This window comes from Helianthus annuus, chromosome 15 (genome assembly GCF_002127325.2).
Source record: "Helianthus annuus cultivar XRQ/B chromosome 15, HanXRQr2.0-SUNRISE, whole genome shotgun sequence".
NCBI classification, from domain to species: domain Eukaryota; kingdom Viridiplantae; phylum Streptophyta; class Magnoliopsida; order Asterales; family Asteraceae; genus Helianthus; species Helianthus annuus.
In genome coordinates, this window is record NC_035447.2 from 21,538,244 (window position 1) to 21,556,243 (window position 18,000).

The 18,000-nt window shown below is 33.4% G+C and overlaps 2 protein-coding genes across 2 annotated transcripts; both read left to right on the plus strand.

The window, feature by feature from the left end:
• Positions 1–736: 736 nt before the first annotated feature.
• Positions 737–1,345, plus strand: LOC110913433. The gene has a single exon (XM_022158265.1). The coding sequence runs from the start codon at positions 737–739 to the stop codon at positions 1,343–1,345; it is 609 nt and encodes a 202-aa protein (XP_022013957.1).
• A 1,202-nt stretch (positions 1,346–2,547) lies between these two features.
• On the plus strand, positions 2,548–13,598 carry LOC110913434 (protein FAR1-RELATED SEQUENCE 5-like). The gene is made up of 7 exons (XM_022158266.1): positions 2,548–2,569; positions 3,215–3,370; positions 11,288–11,505; positions 11,602–11,678; positions 11,773–12,031; positions 12,247–12,612; positions 12,975–13,598. The coding sequence occupies exons 1-7, from the start codon at positions 2,548–2,550 to the stop codon at positions 13,596–13,598; spliced, it is 1,722 nt and encodes a 573-aa protein (XP_022013958.1).
• Positions 13,599–18,000: the final 4,402 nt, after the last annotated feature.

The following is an 18,000-nucleotide window of genomic DNA, read 5'->3' on the forward strand; positions in this document are numbered from 1 at the left end:
TATTAGTTTTTATAATCTGGTATTTTTTTAGAGGATATACTATAACCTATACCAAGCACTAACCCCGCACTTAGACTGCGGAGAGTGGTGGCGTTGGGTGGGGTGGAGGAAGCCAGCCAACGCTGGCTAGCCCACTTCGTGCCAGCCTTGGTTTGGCGTTACCCAGCCAGCGTCGCTATGAAGCCCGGCGTAGGGCGCGGGGGGGGGGGGGGGAGTTGACTTGGCTGGCTACCATTGGCTATGGCATATGACCGTTGGGCTAGTCGTTGGCCAACGACTATTTAAAAAAAAAACTTTATTTTATAATCTATATATATATCAAACAATACTTACCATTTTAAAACCACTACCAACCTTCAATAGATTCTTCAAGTTCAAGCGATTCGTATGATAGATTTCTTTTGTCATCCTCATCCGACGACGGAACGGAAATATTATTATCAACAGTGGCGACGGTCGTGAAAACTATTGTTGAAGATTCAGATGTAGGGACCTGCCAACCCGAAAAAAATGGAGGAAGTATATAGTTCGTGAACGCGAAACCGCAAACGATTTGCTGGTATGAGATTATTTCTCACCCGAACCAACGTATGATGAAAACATGTTTAGGCGTCGTTTTCGTATGAGTAAAAATTTATTTTTAAGAATATCAAAGGATTTAGAGGGTAACTATCCTTATTTCCAACAAAAACCCGATGCGGGTGGTAAGATCGGATTTACAACGTGGCAAAAGGTCATGGCCGCCCTAATACAATTGGCTTACGACGATAGTTCCGACATAATGGACGACTATTTAAAAATGTCGGCACGAGTAGCTAGGGAAAGTCTTCACAGTTTTTGTACGTATATTATTGAACTATATATGAAAAAATATTTGAGAAAACTAACGTTTAGTGATATGCAACAACTTTTGGAACATCACGCTGAATATCATGGCCTCCCCGGGATGAAAGCTAGTTTAAATTGTATGAAATGGGAGTGGGAACTTTGTCCGACTGCATGGCAAGGCTCTCACACAAGCGGATATCATAGAATGCCAGCTATGATGCTTGAAGCTGGTGCATCACAAGATCTTTGGATCTGGTATGCATTCTTTGGTATGCCAGGTTCACATAACGATATAAACATTGTACATCACTCGCCCCTTTTAAATGATCTAATAAATGGTGTTGGACCAAAAGGAACATTTATTGTAAATGACGTTGAATACAAGTATGGGTACTATCTTGTTGATGGAATTTACCCTGAGTGGGCTGTTTTTGTGAAATCATTTTCAAGAGAGGGAACCCTAGATCCTAAAAGAATAAAGTTTAACAAAGTTCAGAGAGGGAACCCTAGATCCTAAAAGAATAAAGTTTAACAAAGTTCAGAGGGGCATTTGGTGTTTTGCATAAAAGGTGGTGCATTTTGAGGATGCCTTGTAGATTGTATGAAAAAAGATCAAATAAGAAACGTGATGTACGTGTGCATGATTCTACACAACATGATTTTAGAGGATGAAGGGCTCACAATAGTTGAATATTATGATGAGGAGACCGCATCAAATAAGAAGACATTAGTAACGAAAAGAGATCGCAAAACCAAAATCTAATCGAGTCAAGACAAATAAATTCAAACCTTCGAGCTGATTTGGTACAACATGTTTCGACACTTCCTAGATTCGACTCAATGGAAGATGAAGATGGTTGATTTTTTTTGTAAAAGTAGTATTTTATTGTAGTTTTTAAAAAATATATATTTAGTATTATGTTTTAGTTAATAGAAATTTTAAATAGTTAAAAAAATATAAAATTGACACATGGCTGGCCACGTCAATCCACACCCAGCCAGCAGTCCCACCACACCGCACCATCCATGTAACCCTACCAGCTGCCACTTGTCGCTCAATCCCCCAACCCAAGCCCCCCCAATCCCCGTAGTCTTACACTTCCCTGCTTTCAGACCACGTTGCTCAAACCATATTTCATTTTCTCACCCTACTTTCTATGGATTGGACATGCCAACCCCTCTCATAAATCGCTACGCATATTGGCGTATCGCCTTTGTAGAATGGTCATTTCCATTGCAGCCCTTGTGAGGGTGATGGTGTATTGTCCCTGGATAAGGTGTTTTGGGATATTCTTTACTCACGTGAGACTAAGAAAATATAGAAGTTAAGTAAATGGAGATATGTAAATCATATATTCAGTAACAGCGATTAAAAAACATTATTTAATATAGCAGATAAGAGTTTAATCTTTACGTCTGAATTTAAACCATATAATAATAGGGAAAAGATCAAATAGGAAGTTTATTTTGGCTAGGAAGTATAGGAAGCAATCTTAGCTGTTCATCATCTTTTTTTAAATTTTTGGACGCGTGGGCTTTTTCGTCTTTTTGCATTATCATATCTTCGTTCTAATTCGATTATAGATTCCGTTACCTCTTTTCTTAGTTCATCACTCTCATAACATAATTGAAGATTCTATAACCCTAAATCGCCATCGATCGCAAATTCACCTCTTTTCAAACATTAATCTTGTTTCGTTCGTCAATTCGATAACTTCAATGTCTTCTTCAGACTCTGCTGGTATGTTTAGCTTCAATTTTGAGTAATTTTTTGTTATTTTTTTCCGAATTTCATTGTTTTACGTTTTATAATTCGTGTTTCTGTAATTAATATTTGATTTTTCATAAGTTTAATTGTTATTGTTCCATAATTTAACATAATTTGTTTGTTTTGTTTCTTCATCATTTATTGCGTTTTAGTGAAGAGTTGCGTTTTATGATATTAATTAAATTATATGCATACAAACTTTTAGTTTAAGATTTATGTAATATAAAGCTATAACTGTTATTGTTGTACAATTGTTGTTTGTTCATTATTTGATGCGTTTTACTGAATGTATTGCGTTTTATGCTTTTATCCATAATAGTTCATATACAAACCTTAAAGTTCTGTATTTCTAAATTATTATTAACATATTTTGAGATTTAACACTAAACACATTATTATATAGGTTGTATTGCGTTTTATGATTATTTGTTAAGTGTTTCAGATCACATGATGCGTTTTACTGAACGTATTGTTTTTTATGCTTTTATCCATATTAGTTCATATATAAACTTTAAAGGTTTGTATTTTTAAATTTTATTAACATATTTTTAGGTTTATCACTAAAAACATAATTATGTAAGAGGTATTGCGTTTTATAGTTTTTTTTAATTGTTTCAGATAACATTTCCAAGTGGGAGGAACGTGTATACATAAACAGTGGAAGAAAGTTTTTCAAACCTAAAGTCAGTGGATCCATTACACCTGCTGTTGGAATGTTTTTTAAGTCATTTGATGAGGCTTTTGCGTTTTATCAGAGATATGCACTTGTTGCAGGTTTTTCTGCAAGAAAAAATACCTCTTGGAAAAATGGTGGTGGTTTAGTGAAAATAAGATATATTGTCTGTTCAAAAGAAGGATTTCATGTTAGCAAAGAAATAGATTCTGGTTCAGTTGAGAATAGTAAAAAGATTGTTAGACGTAATAGAGGTTCAAAAAGAGTTGGATGCAATGCTCATGTGAAATTAATATTAGAGAACAATAATATGTTTAAAATCTACTACTTTGAAGAAGAACATTGTAACGCCCTGCGTTTTCAAACTTCCTACATTTAGAAACCTTACGTGAAATTCTAACTTTGGAAATCTTGTGTTCTTATAACCATTCTTTCATTGTAATCGTTGTAAAATACGGAACTTGCTTCGTAAATAAAACTTGTACATTACACTTTTTACCTAGTTAAATCATGTTTTATTTCATATTTCACCTTGTTACAAGTTAGGGGAAACATTGTTGCACATTATTACACAACTTAACTAACAAAATTACTCATTATAATGTTTTAAAAAAATAAAAAATAAAGAAATATGGCAGCCCCAATTCAGCAAAATTCAGCCCATATAGTTGGGTTTTGTGGGCTAGTTTCAAGGTGTAACCCCTTCTAAACACTTCCAAAGCCCAACCCATTGAAACCCTAATCCTTCCCCCTATAAATACCACTTATAACCAGCCTCCCTACCACTTTTGCAACCCTAAAAACTCACAAAACATCCACCAAACCGTAGCTGAAAGCAAGGGTTCGAGTAGATTGACACCCCTTCACGAAAATGAGCATAACTCACTCAATTCTTATCCGATTCACTCGATTCTTTTTCCTACTTGCTTGTATAATCATGGGGTTCGATTCCTAGACTTCTCCTTGGAGAAATCAGACCTGGAAATGCCCCGAAATAGTCCATAAACTTTCTGTTTGTTTTTATGTTCATCAAAAACTTGTTTAAACCTATGCAACTAGTGTCCAACACATCTCATACCTATGTCCTAATGCTTACAACTTATCCCATGGTTGGTTAAGCTTAAAAACAAGGTTGAGACATTTAAAATCAGAGGATTAAACCTCATAAACTTGGTGTTTTGTTTAGGGTTTTTAACCCACAAGTCATGTCAAACTTTGTCTTTGATACATGAGTGATTATGGAACAACTTGGGTTGTCCAAACATACAATCCTCACATGATTTGATGATTTCTCTTAGTTAGTGTGTATATTTCTTATTCTTTATTGTATGTTCATGACCCTCCTTGGTTGTTTTTTTTTACATCAAGTGTAGTGGTGAACACATAGAGGTGCCTAAATGGAAGACTTGATCTTCCTACCTCCTACATGACTTCTATGACATTTAGAGGTACCAAAATGAAGATTTTAATCTTCTACCTCATGCTTGAACTATTGGACATATATTATATAACCTAAAAATATTATTCGAATAATCGAATCTTTGATGATGAACTAGTGTTCATATGTCGGGGTACTAGATTACATCATCCTAGACTATGATAACTTGTCACGATTCTAATGGAACCTTGTTCCATGAAAACATCTAAACTCCTTCGAGTTTCCTAGTGTCAAGAACAAGCATCATATGTACTAGATGATTATTTTCCATGTTATTCTCATATCTTATTTTTATGTTGTTTTAAACACCGAATCTCGACTCTAAACATACTTGAACTTTAACCCTTATACATTCGGACTCTAAATCTCTACTCGTCAACAATTGGATAATCGGAAAACATATGCAAACTTTGTGAGTATACTCGTACTTTTCCCCTTTTTACTTTTACTACTTTTGGGGTGTAACATGTTTACCTATTGAAACTTACACATGAACTTTTGTCTAAACACATGAACATTCCTATAACATGCTTGTATATGTGATGACTTGATACTTTAAATTTGGGTGATTCTTATGTGTTGAACTTATCATTAACTTCGTACGAGCCAAACCTTGACATATGTAGCGCTATAGGATTAACGACCCGCCTCTACTGAAACTTTGGTTATGTCATGAGCAAGTTGCGTTTTCTTGGTTTGATATGTTATACACATGCCTTATTTAATATTTATCTTGAATCGCATGCTTGCTATGAGGGATTGTTCACACTTTTATCTTATGCTATGTATGTACCAAACTTGTATACTCGCCTTTGCTTTTGCATTGAATTGTATTTTAAACATGTTACAGGTTGATGAGGATGATGCTAAGAAAAGAAGTAGCGTTGATGCCTAGATACACATATAGACGTTAGGGTTTAATATGTTGTATCATTTTTGTTATGTTGTCATGTTATTTTGTTAGACTTGTTGTATTTGAATTTCTTGTAATGTTGACAATTTATCTTATGAAATGAAATCGGATTATTTAAATACTTGTCATAATCATTAGCGTTATGATGTCTCGAGCAATCTTCACACTTCGTCTCATCCCGATGTTTCCGCCATTGGTTGGGGTGTGACAGATTGGTATCAGAGCCATAACTATAGGGAATTAGGAAAAGTAGGAATGCTTTCACCTAGTCTATAGTTTTAGAGCCTTATTCGTATGCTTTGCTTGGACTACTACATGATACCTTATTTGTTACTTATTTAGGCTCTTTTAAACATGTATGTTACTCATGTGTAATATTTGACATGTTATTCGTACGCATTAAAGCATGTTCTATTATGTGTTAACACTTGTTTTATCATTTCATTATTTAAGTACCATTCTTGATATGCTTTCATATGTGTTTATACTTGCTTGTGTATTTCGTTCAACACACACTTCCCTCATGCATTTTACTCGATTATTCTAAATCCGACAACACTCATATTGTACAAATGAGACGAATTCACCAAAATAGGCGTGAAACCCACAATTTAGTGAACGACTCTCAATCTATCTATTCTTCTTTTTACACGAGATATCGCCATTGAGCTAGGAGTGAAATCCACATCTAAATGGCAAATCTCAAATTTCAAATTCTAGTGGACCCTCGTCAACATGTCGAAATTTAAATTTTGACCCGACGAGTACCAACCACACTTAGGATACGAAATCGTCAAGATAGGGGTGAAACCCGCACCTTGTCGACTAGTTCCACTCCTTGATTTTTCATAAATCCCGCCAAGTCTCGAAATTTCGATTGATTTGGGGACATGTAGTAACCGGAAGGGTAAATACCGTTAACCGACTTGTCGACGAGAGTATTTTACCTATTAGGCCAAAGCATGCTCCTCAAATTCAAAAGACTTTTCGACCACTTTGGTTAGTCAAAGTTCCATTTGGAACACTCCAAACTTTGGTCAAACATGTGTTTCTATTGTTCATTTTATACGATGCAATCTTTCAACCTCGAGTTTACCTTTGATTTCTCTTTTCACACGCACAACATATCGAACCTTTTCGATACATTTATATATGCATGATTTTCATATAATTTAAATTCATATTCCTTGTAACAACTAGTGGAGATGTATCATCGAGATTGGAGTGACTTCCTTACCTTGACGATTGACTCCACCCCTCTTCCCTTAAAACGACCTCACCGACGAGTTAGGGGTGATTCCCTTACTTAGGTGACCGTTACCCAAAACTTCTCTTTCAAAATATTTTATTATGCAAACCCAATCATGTTTTATACCTAAATCATTTATCATTATTCAAAATACCTACTTATACCGATTTCAAAATACATTGTTTATCAAACGTACTTCTTATTCTACCATCCATTTTCACTCAAATCATATACACGAGATTCTTAATCATGTCTTTACCGTTTTACTACACGAATTTCCAAACCTTACGAAATGCTACCTATCAATTTAATCGGTCTAATGAATCTCTTGCCCATGAACTTCACATCTGATTTATTAACTGAAACACGTTCACATTATATCATCATACTAGAGACTTCCACTCTTAATCGAAATCAAACTAACCTTTCTCAATTACTTATAAGACCTCATAGATGTTATATGATCGTTTTACCAAATACTCTTTCCAACATCAATAAATCCTTTGTTAAAATTATTTTTAAACAATCACTAAGTTCTTTTACTAAATTTCTTTTCTAAGGGTCGACGTTTTCACAAGAACTTTCAAAGTTCAAAATTTCATGTTTTGATGCAAATGAAACAAACCCGTTATTTAAAAAAAAAAAAAAAAAAAAAAAAAAAAACTTCTCTACAACGCTTAACTCGTCATCCAAATTTCAAAACACGTGGGCTAGAAGACTTCATGGGGACCGACAATTTTCAACATACGTGAACTTCTTTTTTTTTTTTAAACAAAAGTAGCATTTCAATCATTACAAAATACGTTAAGCATGACCAATGAGTACTTTATGTTCCTTTACATATACAAACTATATTCTACCTTTCAAACCAAGCTCAATCTAATTTTGATTCGACAAACTCAACGTTTTGTTTAAACAACTATACATGCACATCATCATACACATTTTAGACGATATCTCGCGATAACATCATTTATATCGCTCGTATCTACATACTTAACTTTTTTTTTTCTCCGCAATGTCTCAACGTACACCATATACGCAATATTTATTTTTCATACCTACACCTATGTTCATACGTTTTATGCTTGTACTCATACACATACTACTTATACGTTTTACGCTTCTACTTGTACACATACAACTTACACGTTTTATGTTTATGCTCATACATACATGCGTATTCATACTTGAACTTATGCTCATACTTTCATCCTTACTCATGATTCGTACATTTGTACCTATACGCGAGCGTAATCCGAGGGATTCGCTTACGTGGGTCCCATACATGCTTAAACATAAACATGCTTACATACGACATTCTTCTACGTACACATTCTTATTTTCAAATTCATGTATACCTTGATTCATACATAACTAGTACAAGCTATGTGGATCATGCGACGATCAGTATAATCGCGGGTGCACACGGGATTATAGTGATAGGCGTATGAGAACCATAGAGTGTACTACTGTGTATGGTAAGACACGGAACGTAACATGACCCCGAGTAACGAAACGGACGTAATGTGGTTAAAACATGGTGGATACGCCGCTGGTACTTCCTATATATAAGTGTTTTCACCATGTTACCAAACTTTCGTAAAACGTGCCATGAGAAATTCAGTGTGTTGCAGACCTTTTGGACCTAATACAACTTCACGCAACTCACAAACGCATTATATCCGATTATTCATGACGAGACTTCATCCTTAACACACTACGTTCATCTATCCAACACTTATGCTATTCACATACTTGTACTCTTTAAGAGCCATTCGTTCATTCTATACTCGTATTATTTTATACAAAACTCGTTCGCAATCCAGCTTGTTTAAACATTTGAGTCCTAACTTACCTCATTACCTATAAAATAGCCTCCCTATTATTGATTCTTGTGTAACTATACTTAGTATCTCTCTATTGCTTTATTTAAAGTAACAAACCTTTCCGTTCCTCTCAATAAACAGGTTTTACGAAAGTATGATTTTTTTATACTATCCTTAAAAACTTCCCCTTGCAAATCTACCTTGATGTTCTCCAAAATTTGGTACTTTTCAAAACTTTCAAACTTCCCAAGTTTCAATTCTTAATGATCACATTTATGCCAAAAAACTCTTTCAAGCCTTCCTCTTGAATAAATTTCGGGACGAAATTTCCTAAAGGATGGGAGACTGTAACGCCCTGCGTTTTCAAACTTCCTACATTTAGAAACCTTACGTGAAATTCTAACTTTGGAAATCTTGTGTTCTTATAACCATTCTTTCATTGTAATCGTTGTAAAATACGGAACTTGCTTCGTAAATAAAACTTGTACATTACACTTTTTACCTAGTTAAATCATGTTTTATTTCATATTTCACCTTGTTACAAGTTAGGGGAAACATTGTTGCACATTATTACACAACTTAACTAACAAAATTACTCATTATAATGTTTTAAAAAAATAAAAAAATAAAGAAATATGGCAGCCCCAATTCAGCAAAATTCAGCCCATATAGTTGGGTTTTGTGGGCTAGTTTCAAGGTGTAACCCCTTCTAAACACTTCCAAAGCCCAACCCATTGAAACCCTAATCCTTCCCCCTATAAATACCACTTATAACCAGCCTCCCTACCACTTTTGCAACCCTAAAAACTCACAAAACATCCACCAAACCGTAGCTGAAAGCAAGGGTTCGAGTAGATTGACACCCCTTCACGAAAATGAGCATAACTCACTCAATTCTTATCCGATTCACTCGATTCTTTTTCCTACTTGCTTGTATAATCATGGGGTTCGATTCCTAGACTTCTCCTTGGAGAAATCAGACCTGGAAATGCCCCGAAATAGTCCATAAACTTTCTGTTTGTTTTTATGTTCATCAAAAACTTGTTTAAACCTATGCAACTAGTGTCCAACACATCTCATACCTATGTCCTAATGCTTACAACTTATCCCATGGTTGGTTAAGCTTAAAAACAAGGTTGAGACATTTAAAATCAGAGGATTAAACCTCATAAACTTGGTGTTTTGTTTAGGGTTTTTAACCCACAAGTCATGTCAAACTTTGTCTTTGATACATGAGTGATTATGGAACAACTTGGGTTGTCCAAACATACAATCCTCACATGATTTGATGATTTCTCTTAGTTAGTGTGTATATTTCTTATTCTTTATTGTATGTTCATGACCCTCCTTGGTTGTTTTTTTTTACATCAAGTGTAGTGGTGAACACATAGAGGTGCCTAAATGGAAGACTTGATCTTCCTACCTCCTACATGACTTCTATGACATTTAGAGGTACCAAAATGAAGATTTTAATCTTCTACCTCATGCTTGAACTATTGGACATATATTATATAACCTAAAAATATTATTCGAATAATCGAATCTTTGATGATGAACTAGTGTTCATATGTCGGGGTACTAGATTACATCATCCTAGACTATGATAACTTGTCACGATTCTAATGGAACCTTGTTCCATGAAAACATCTAAACTCCTTCGAGTTTCCTAGTGTCAAGAACAAGCATCATATGTACTAGATGATTATTTTCCATGTTATTCTCATATCTTATTTTTATGTTGTTTTAAACACCGAATCTCGACTCTAAACATACTTGAACTTTAACCCTTATACATTCGGACTCTAAATCTCTACTCGTCAACAATTGGATAATCGGAAAACATATGCAAACTTTGTGAGTATACTCGTACTTTTCCCCTTTTTACTTTTACTACTTTTGGGGTGTAACATGTTTACCTATTGAAACTTACACATGAACTTTTGTCTAAACACATGAACATTCCTATAACATGCTTGTATATGTGATGACTTGATACTTTAAATTTGGGTGATTCTTATGTGTTGAACTTATCATTAACTTCGTACGAGCCAAACCTTGACATATGTAGCGCTATAGGATTAACGACCCGCCTCTACTGAAACTTTGGTTATGTCATGAGCAAGTTGCGTTTTCTTGGTTTGATATGTTATACACATGCCTTATTTAATATTTATCTTGAATCGCATGCTTGCTATGAGGGATTGTTCACACTTTTATCTTATGCTATGTATGTACCAAACTTGTATACTCGCCTTTGCTTTTGCATTGAATTGTATTTTAAACATGTTACAGGTTGATGAGGATGATGCTAAGAAAAGAAGTAGCGTTGATGCCTAGATACACATATAGACGTTAGGGTTTAATATGTTGTATCATTTTTGTTATGTTGTCATGTTATTTTGTTAGACTTGTTGTATTTGAATTTCTTGTAATGTTGACAATTTATCTTATGAAATGAAATCGGATTATTTAAATACTTGTCATAATCATTAGCGTTATGATGTCTCGAGCAATCTTCACACTTCGTCTCATCCCGATGTTTCCGCCATTGGTTGGGGTGTGACAAACATAATCATATCTTTGTTGAAGATGAAGATATTCATTTCTTGCCGGCTGCCAGAAGTATCGATTATGTGAAAGAAAGTTTTATATCTGGATTGTCTGCAATCAATATTGGACCTGTTAAAGCATTCAATATTATGAAAACAATGTATGGTGGTTTTGGTGAAGTTGGTGCTAGTAAAGTTGATTGTAAGAATTATAGAAGGGATTTGAATCTTTACATCGGAGAGTATGATGCAGAAATGGTAGTTAGGCGTCTTATTAGGAAGAAAGAATGTTGTCCTGGTTTCACATGTGATTATGTTATTGGTGAAGATAGAAGATTGAAAGGGCTTTTCTAGGCTGATGAGCAATCAAAAACAAATTATATAGTGTTTGGTGACATATTTGGTTTTGATGCTACTTATAAATCAAACAAGTAAGTTTTTTTCATTTATTGCGTTATATATTCTATTGCGTTATATATCATGTTCTAATTTTTCTAATGCTTTTTTAATTTGTTTTTTATGCAGGTATGATTTGGTTTTTGTACGATTTACTGGTATTGATAATCATTTTAGGAATGTCACATTTGGTGGAGCGTTACTTGGTTCGGAGACTGCAGATTCTTATAGATGGCTTTTAAGGTGCTTTGTTAATGCTTTTGGAAGTGAGCCTAAAGTTGTTGTTACTGATCAAGATGCTGCAATGAATAGAGCTATTAAGGATGTACTTTCAAGAAGTAGGCATAGGTTATGTATGTGGCATATATGGGAGAAATTGAAGACAAAGGTATTAACTGCGTTTTATGATATAACAAACTGCAATTTTATATTGTTTTATTATTGCGTTTTATGTATTATACAATAAGATCCCCAAACATTTTTATCAATAGAATTACAAAACAATTGCATTTTACCATCAATGCATTATGTTTATCATTTTCAATATATTGGGTTTTAAATTATTGCGTTTTATGTTTAATAATTTTATTACTTTTTATTCAGGTTGGTCCTGTTTTGTCAGCAAACACTGATTTTAATACAAGAATGACTCATGTTGTTTGGAATGATACTATTATTCCAGAAGATTTTGAAACTGAGTGGCATTCAATAATGTCTACTTTTGGATTGGAAAATCATGAGTGGTTAAAAGATATGTACGATCTTCGATTTGATTGGATTCCTGCTTATTACCATGGAGAGGATTTGGCTGGTCTTATGCGTACTACGTCAAGATGTGAAAGTGAGAATTACTTCTTTGGTCAGATTTGCAATCCAAGATGTACACTTGTTGAATTTTTCACTCATTTTGAGACTGCAATGGATATTCAAAGGCATGAAGGAATGATCATGATACAAGGTATATTGAGTGTAAGCCCTGGAGTGACTTTGTATTGGAGAAACAAGCATCAGAAATATATACCAAAACAATTTTTAAGGATATTCAGATTGAAATTGATGCTGCCATTACAAAGTGTATGTCAAAGTCTCTTGACACTGTGGGTGATGTTCAATATTTTGAAATAAAGGATTTCAGACAGCCATGCACATCTTTTTTCAAGGTATTTTTTAAATTTATATTGTTTTAAATATCTATTGCGTTTTATTTTTCCATCTTTTTTTGCGTTTTATCATTATATGATCATATAGTTATATCTGTATTATATTTATTATTCATTGCGTTTTATATTACATTTCACTAATTTTATATAGCTTTTTAATCTTATTTACAGGTGCAATACAGCAAACAAGAAGATGGTTTAAGTATAAATTGTTCTTGCAAACGGTTTGAACAATTTGGTATATTGTGCCGCCATATATTTTACGTATTACGGTATGATGATAAAACTGAGTTTCCTAGAAGATATGTTCATAGAAGATGGATGAGAGATGTTGTTTCAGTTGGATCAAATCATTCCAATATTCGGTTTGATGAAATTGGTAGGAATAGTGAAATTGATAAAGTTTATAGAGAAATCGTTGTTGCAAATGAGTATGTGGTTAATAGGCTGGTTGGCGATTTAGATGAGCTGTGTCGTTACAGGGATCATATTAAAAGTTATATTGATAAAGCGGATGAGGTTATGGTTGCTTCGCCGCCTCCTAGTCGCAAAGAAAGATTTGCTGATATTGGAGGGAACTTAGAAAAATCAGATTCTATGATTCGTGTCCCGATCAAAATAAGGACCAAAGGATGCGGTGTACAAAAAAGGATCAAGTCTAATCGTGAGATTGCAATTCAGAAATCATCAAAGATCCAGAAATCGTGTCGTGTATGTGGTGGAAAAGGACATAACAGTCGCACATGTAAAGATAAGGTTTCTTCTAATGCTATAGGTTCTAGCAATGCAATGTAATTATGTATACAAATTCTGCCAAAATCAGATATCAATAAGTAAAAAAAAAATTTTGTCATTGCGTTTTATGATGTATAGGTTTCATCTCTTTTTATTACTGCGTTTTGTGATATCCTTCATAAATATCAGTTTGTTTTGGTTAATTGCGTTTTATGATAACAACAATATATTGTTATTGCGTTTTATACATAGAACAATATACTTTAAATGGTATTTTTTTGATTATTGCGTTTTATTGTAACACAGATCATAGATCAAATTAAACAAGAAATGCAAGTGGATATCATAAACATTGCATTTTATACATAGAACAATAAACTTTAAATTGTATTTTTTGATTATTGCGTTTTATTGTAACACAGATCATAGATCAAATTAAACAAGAAATGATGACAACCCTAAGCTTCCATCAGGGATTTCCTAATCACTTATCAGCTTTTTTTGGTTAATTGCGTTTTATGATAACAGTATATTGTTATTCTGTTTTATACATAGAACAATATACTTTAAATGGTATTTTTTGATTATTGCGTTTTATTATCACACAGATCATACATAAAATTAAACAAGAAAATGCAAGTGGATATAATAAACATTGCGCTATATAGATGAAGATAGTTTTAAACAAAGATGATGTTTTCAAACCACAAAATTAAATAAAAATTACTAGCATGATCAGCTTCATGGATCCAAGTTTGTTTCTTCATCGGATGAGAACCCTAAGCTTCCATCAGGGATTTCCTCATCACTTTCAGATTCAACCCAAAGTTCAACCTGTGAGACTACTGCGTTTTGAAGCTTCTCTGCAAATTTGCTATCAGAGTTGTTGATGATTGGTATTTCAGATAACTGCTTCAAAAAATTTAGATCCTCACTGGTAGATATGTCCTTTGGGTCATACATCTCCACATCACCATCGTCCCAAGTCACTGAAACTTTGAAAGTTTCCTCAATGAACTCCCAAGATGTAACCTGGCATCTTCAGTTGCAGTTTGATTCGGATTACCAAATCTTTTGTGTAGAATTCTGAACAGTGCGGCTGTTTGATCTGTGTAACAAGAAGGTGGTATACCTATTTCGTTCATCCTTTTCAAAACATTTTCATTGCTGTTTTGAAGAACAGAAGCAACGGAATGGTATTCTATTTTTTTTTCCATCAAGGAATTGAAGAACGAAATTGCCTCTTTTAACCCACCAAACTGATAGTTGTTGATTAGCCATTTTAGGGTTTGTGTGTGTTGGGTTTTTGGTGTATTTTGGTGTATGATGAGAGCAATGTGAAAATAGTTTAGGGTTTCTGTTCTTATATAATCGATTGGTAGAGGAATTTGAATCAAATGTGTTAATAATAAAAATGATTATTTTTTATTTTTTCTTTGAATTGATTGTTCAATCATACAGTATTTTATATTAGGAATCCAAAATGTTTTTTAAGGCTTTTTAAGGCTTTTTGTCTAATCAATTTCTTGTCATTAAGCTATCAGTTTATTTTTTTGCTTTATCTACTATTCATATATTGTATATTATTATTTTTTTATAACATTTCGTTTTAGAAGATTATAATATATCATTTTTATGATTGTCCTTATTGTAATTATGTTTTTAATTTGGTTTTTGTGTTATAAAAATTGTAAAAAAAATTCATTGTGTTATAAATTATATTGCGTTATATGTTTGGAAATGAATAATTAGAAAAAACATTGCGTTTTATAATAAGTAGCATTTCAAAACATTGTAATAATTTAAATAGACAATGTTGAGTTATAGCATACTATTAAAATGTTGCGTTTTATAAATTTTATATATATTTTATAAATTTTTTTCAAAATAATGTTTAAATAATTTTAAAGGATACATATTGCGTTTTAAAATAACAAACAAATAAGTGCATTTTAAATATATCATCAAAACATTGCTTTATATGAAAATATCCCAAAAGAAAAAACATTGCGTTTTATAATAAGTAGCATTTCTAAATCAAAGTAACTAGCAAGATCAAGAAAATAATGAGTTATATTAAAACCACGCTAAATGAAAAAACATTGCGTTTTATAATAAGTAGCATTTCAAAATCAAAGTAAACCAGCAAGAGCAAGCCTGTCTTTAATCCTATCTAAACTAGTGTCATAAGATTGTTTTTTAAGTTTCGCACTGAGGTCTCGAAACTTCTTTGAGTCCTCAATAACATAATCTCTTTGTTCGTTGATTTCGTGCAATAATATCTTCGCGATGAACTTTCTTCTTAAATCTTCAAGTTGTGCGGTCTGCTTGTTGACTGGTTTTTTGTTTTTACCCTTCTTGATAATTGCAGGTTCTTCGTATTCCACGTTAAACCCACAATCCCATTTTTCGATCGGTTCTCCATGATAACATTCCATATGACGCATAGTGAATATACCACAGTCAATGCCATTATATTGTGTCCTCCATTTCATCTGCATTCTAACAGGGGTTATTCCTTTTATATCATCTGCTTTTTCATGTCCAACAGATTTTAGGTAAGCTGCCAAAGCATTCCTCTACAGAAAAAAAAAAACAAAACAAAACGATTAGGTGGTTTATATTTGTGTTTTAAAAGCATAAGTAAGAATACTTACTGTATTTTCAGGCACATTCCCATATTTAGCTTCATTTGTTTTTTCTTTCGCACTGTTGTCAATGATGAATATTTGTTTCTTTTCAAGATTGAAGGAGATCACAAAGAAATGTTGTGAATAGAGAATCGGGACAAGGATAATTTTAAAATCCTTTATGCTTTTTAGCTTTGCACCTTGAAGAATTTTTTCTATGTTCATTGTGAATGCTTCTATCATCTTTTCTTTATTTTCAGTTTCTTCCTTATCACTCGATGGTAAAGCCTGCATAAAATTAAACAAATTAACATATTATTGCGTTTTATGAAGGTAATAAAACATACAGCTGCGTTTTATGAAGGTAATAAAACATACAGCTGCGTTTTATAAAACTTCATTCAAACAAAGTAAGCATTGCGTTTTATTAAAGAAATAAAACTGCAATTGCGTTTTATAAAACTTCATTCAATCAAACTTCAAAATACTTCATTATACGAATACAGAAAAATTGCGTTTTATATATCATACCAGCATTCGAATAGTACAGAAAAATCTTGGAGTTTTGTTGTCTTTTGATCTTCTTTTTTCTTCTTCATTCAAAATATATGACCAACAATTGATTACTTCTCCGGTGATTTCCAATCCTGGCCTCATTGTTTCAGCAGCATATCTATATAGAAATACATGATGTTTAATTTCAAAGAGAGTATCCCTGCAAAAAATAATAACAATAATTAAATTATAATATTTTGATTTTTGTTTTTTTGTTTTAGTGTATATAAATGAATTTTTACATCATTTCTCCTTTTGCATGGAAAGCATATCCCGATATGTTGTTTTCGTGTGCCGTTCTTGCTTCCTTCATTGCTACTTGTCTTAGATAGTATGTGATGTGCGTGAAGTGTGTTATATTTTTGATGTATATTTTAAGCCCTTTTACACTTTTAGCCAAGTTTTAAATTTATAAAACACGATATTTACTAACACTAAACACACATATGGGCAAGTGCACCCATCGTGGACGTAGTATAGTGTTGGTAAGATACCGAGGTCGTCCAAGGACACAAGAGCTTTTAGTACCGGTTTATCCTCAACGTCTAATCAAATCAAAAAGTTTAGAAAAAGGCTTTTAAACTAGAAAATAAAAAAACTAACTAGATGCTGAAAAATAAAATAAAATAAAAACAGATAGACAAGATGAATCACTTGGATCCGACTCGTGTATTAGTATAACCTTTGATTATTTTTGCACTTTTGCACTTGTTTAAGAGATTATCTTAGTTATTGTAGTAGGCCCCTCTTTTGAAGGCGACATTACCCTCAACCCAGTAGTTTGAGTCAGCAAGGATACAATCCTAAAGGGTTGGATTATTGGAAGATAATGAATTAAGTTACTAATGCAAATTATGGTAGGCCCCGCTTTTGGCGGTGACGTTACCCTCGGCTAAGTAGTCTGAGTCAGCAGGGATACAGTCCTAAATAGCCGGGTTATAGTATTAATAGTAGTTAACTTATGAGGGGGTCAAAGAGTTTGGATCCCCGTCATCAAATACCTATGGGCATTGAAGGAGATCCTACTAAATTTGACCCAGGTCCCTTGCAGGACCTCTAAACGCTGAACAAGGGCAAGACCCTTACCAAACCGTTCCCTTAACCCCCGACCAGGTAGCCAACATACCTCCATATAGACCGTGGAGATATGAATGGTGAAAATCTTTTATTTTATATAGACAGTAAAATAATGCCAAGACACCACGGACAAACGATAAGGAAAGATCACCTTCAACATAAGCAACTAGTTATTAAAGTCATTAATACAAAACCAAATA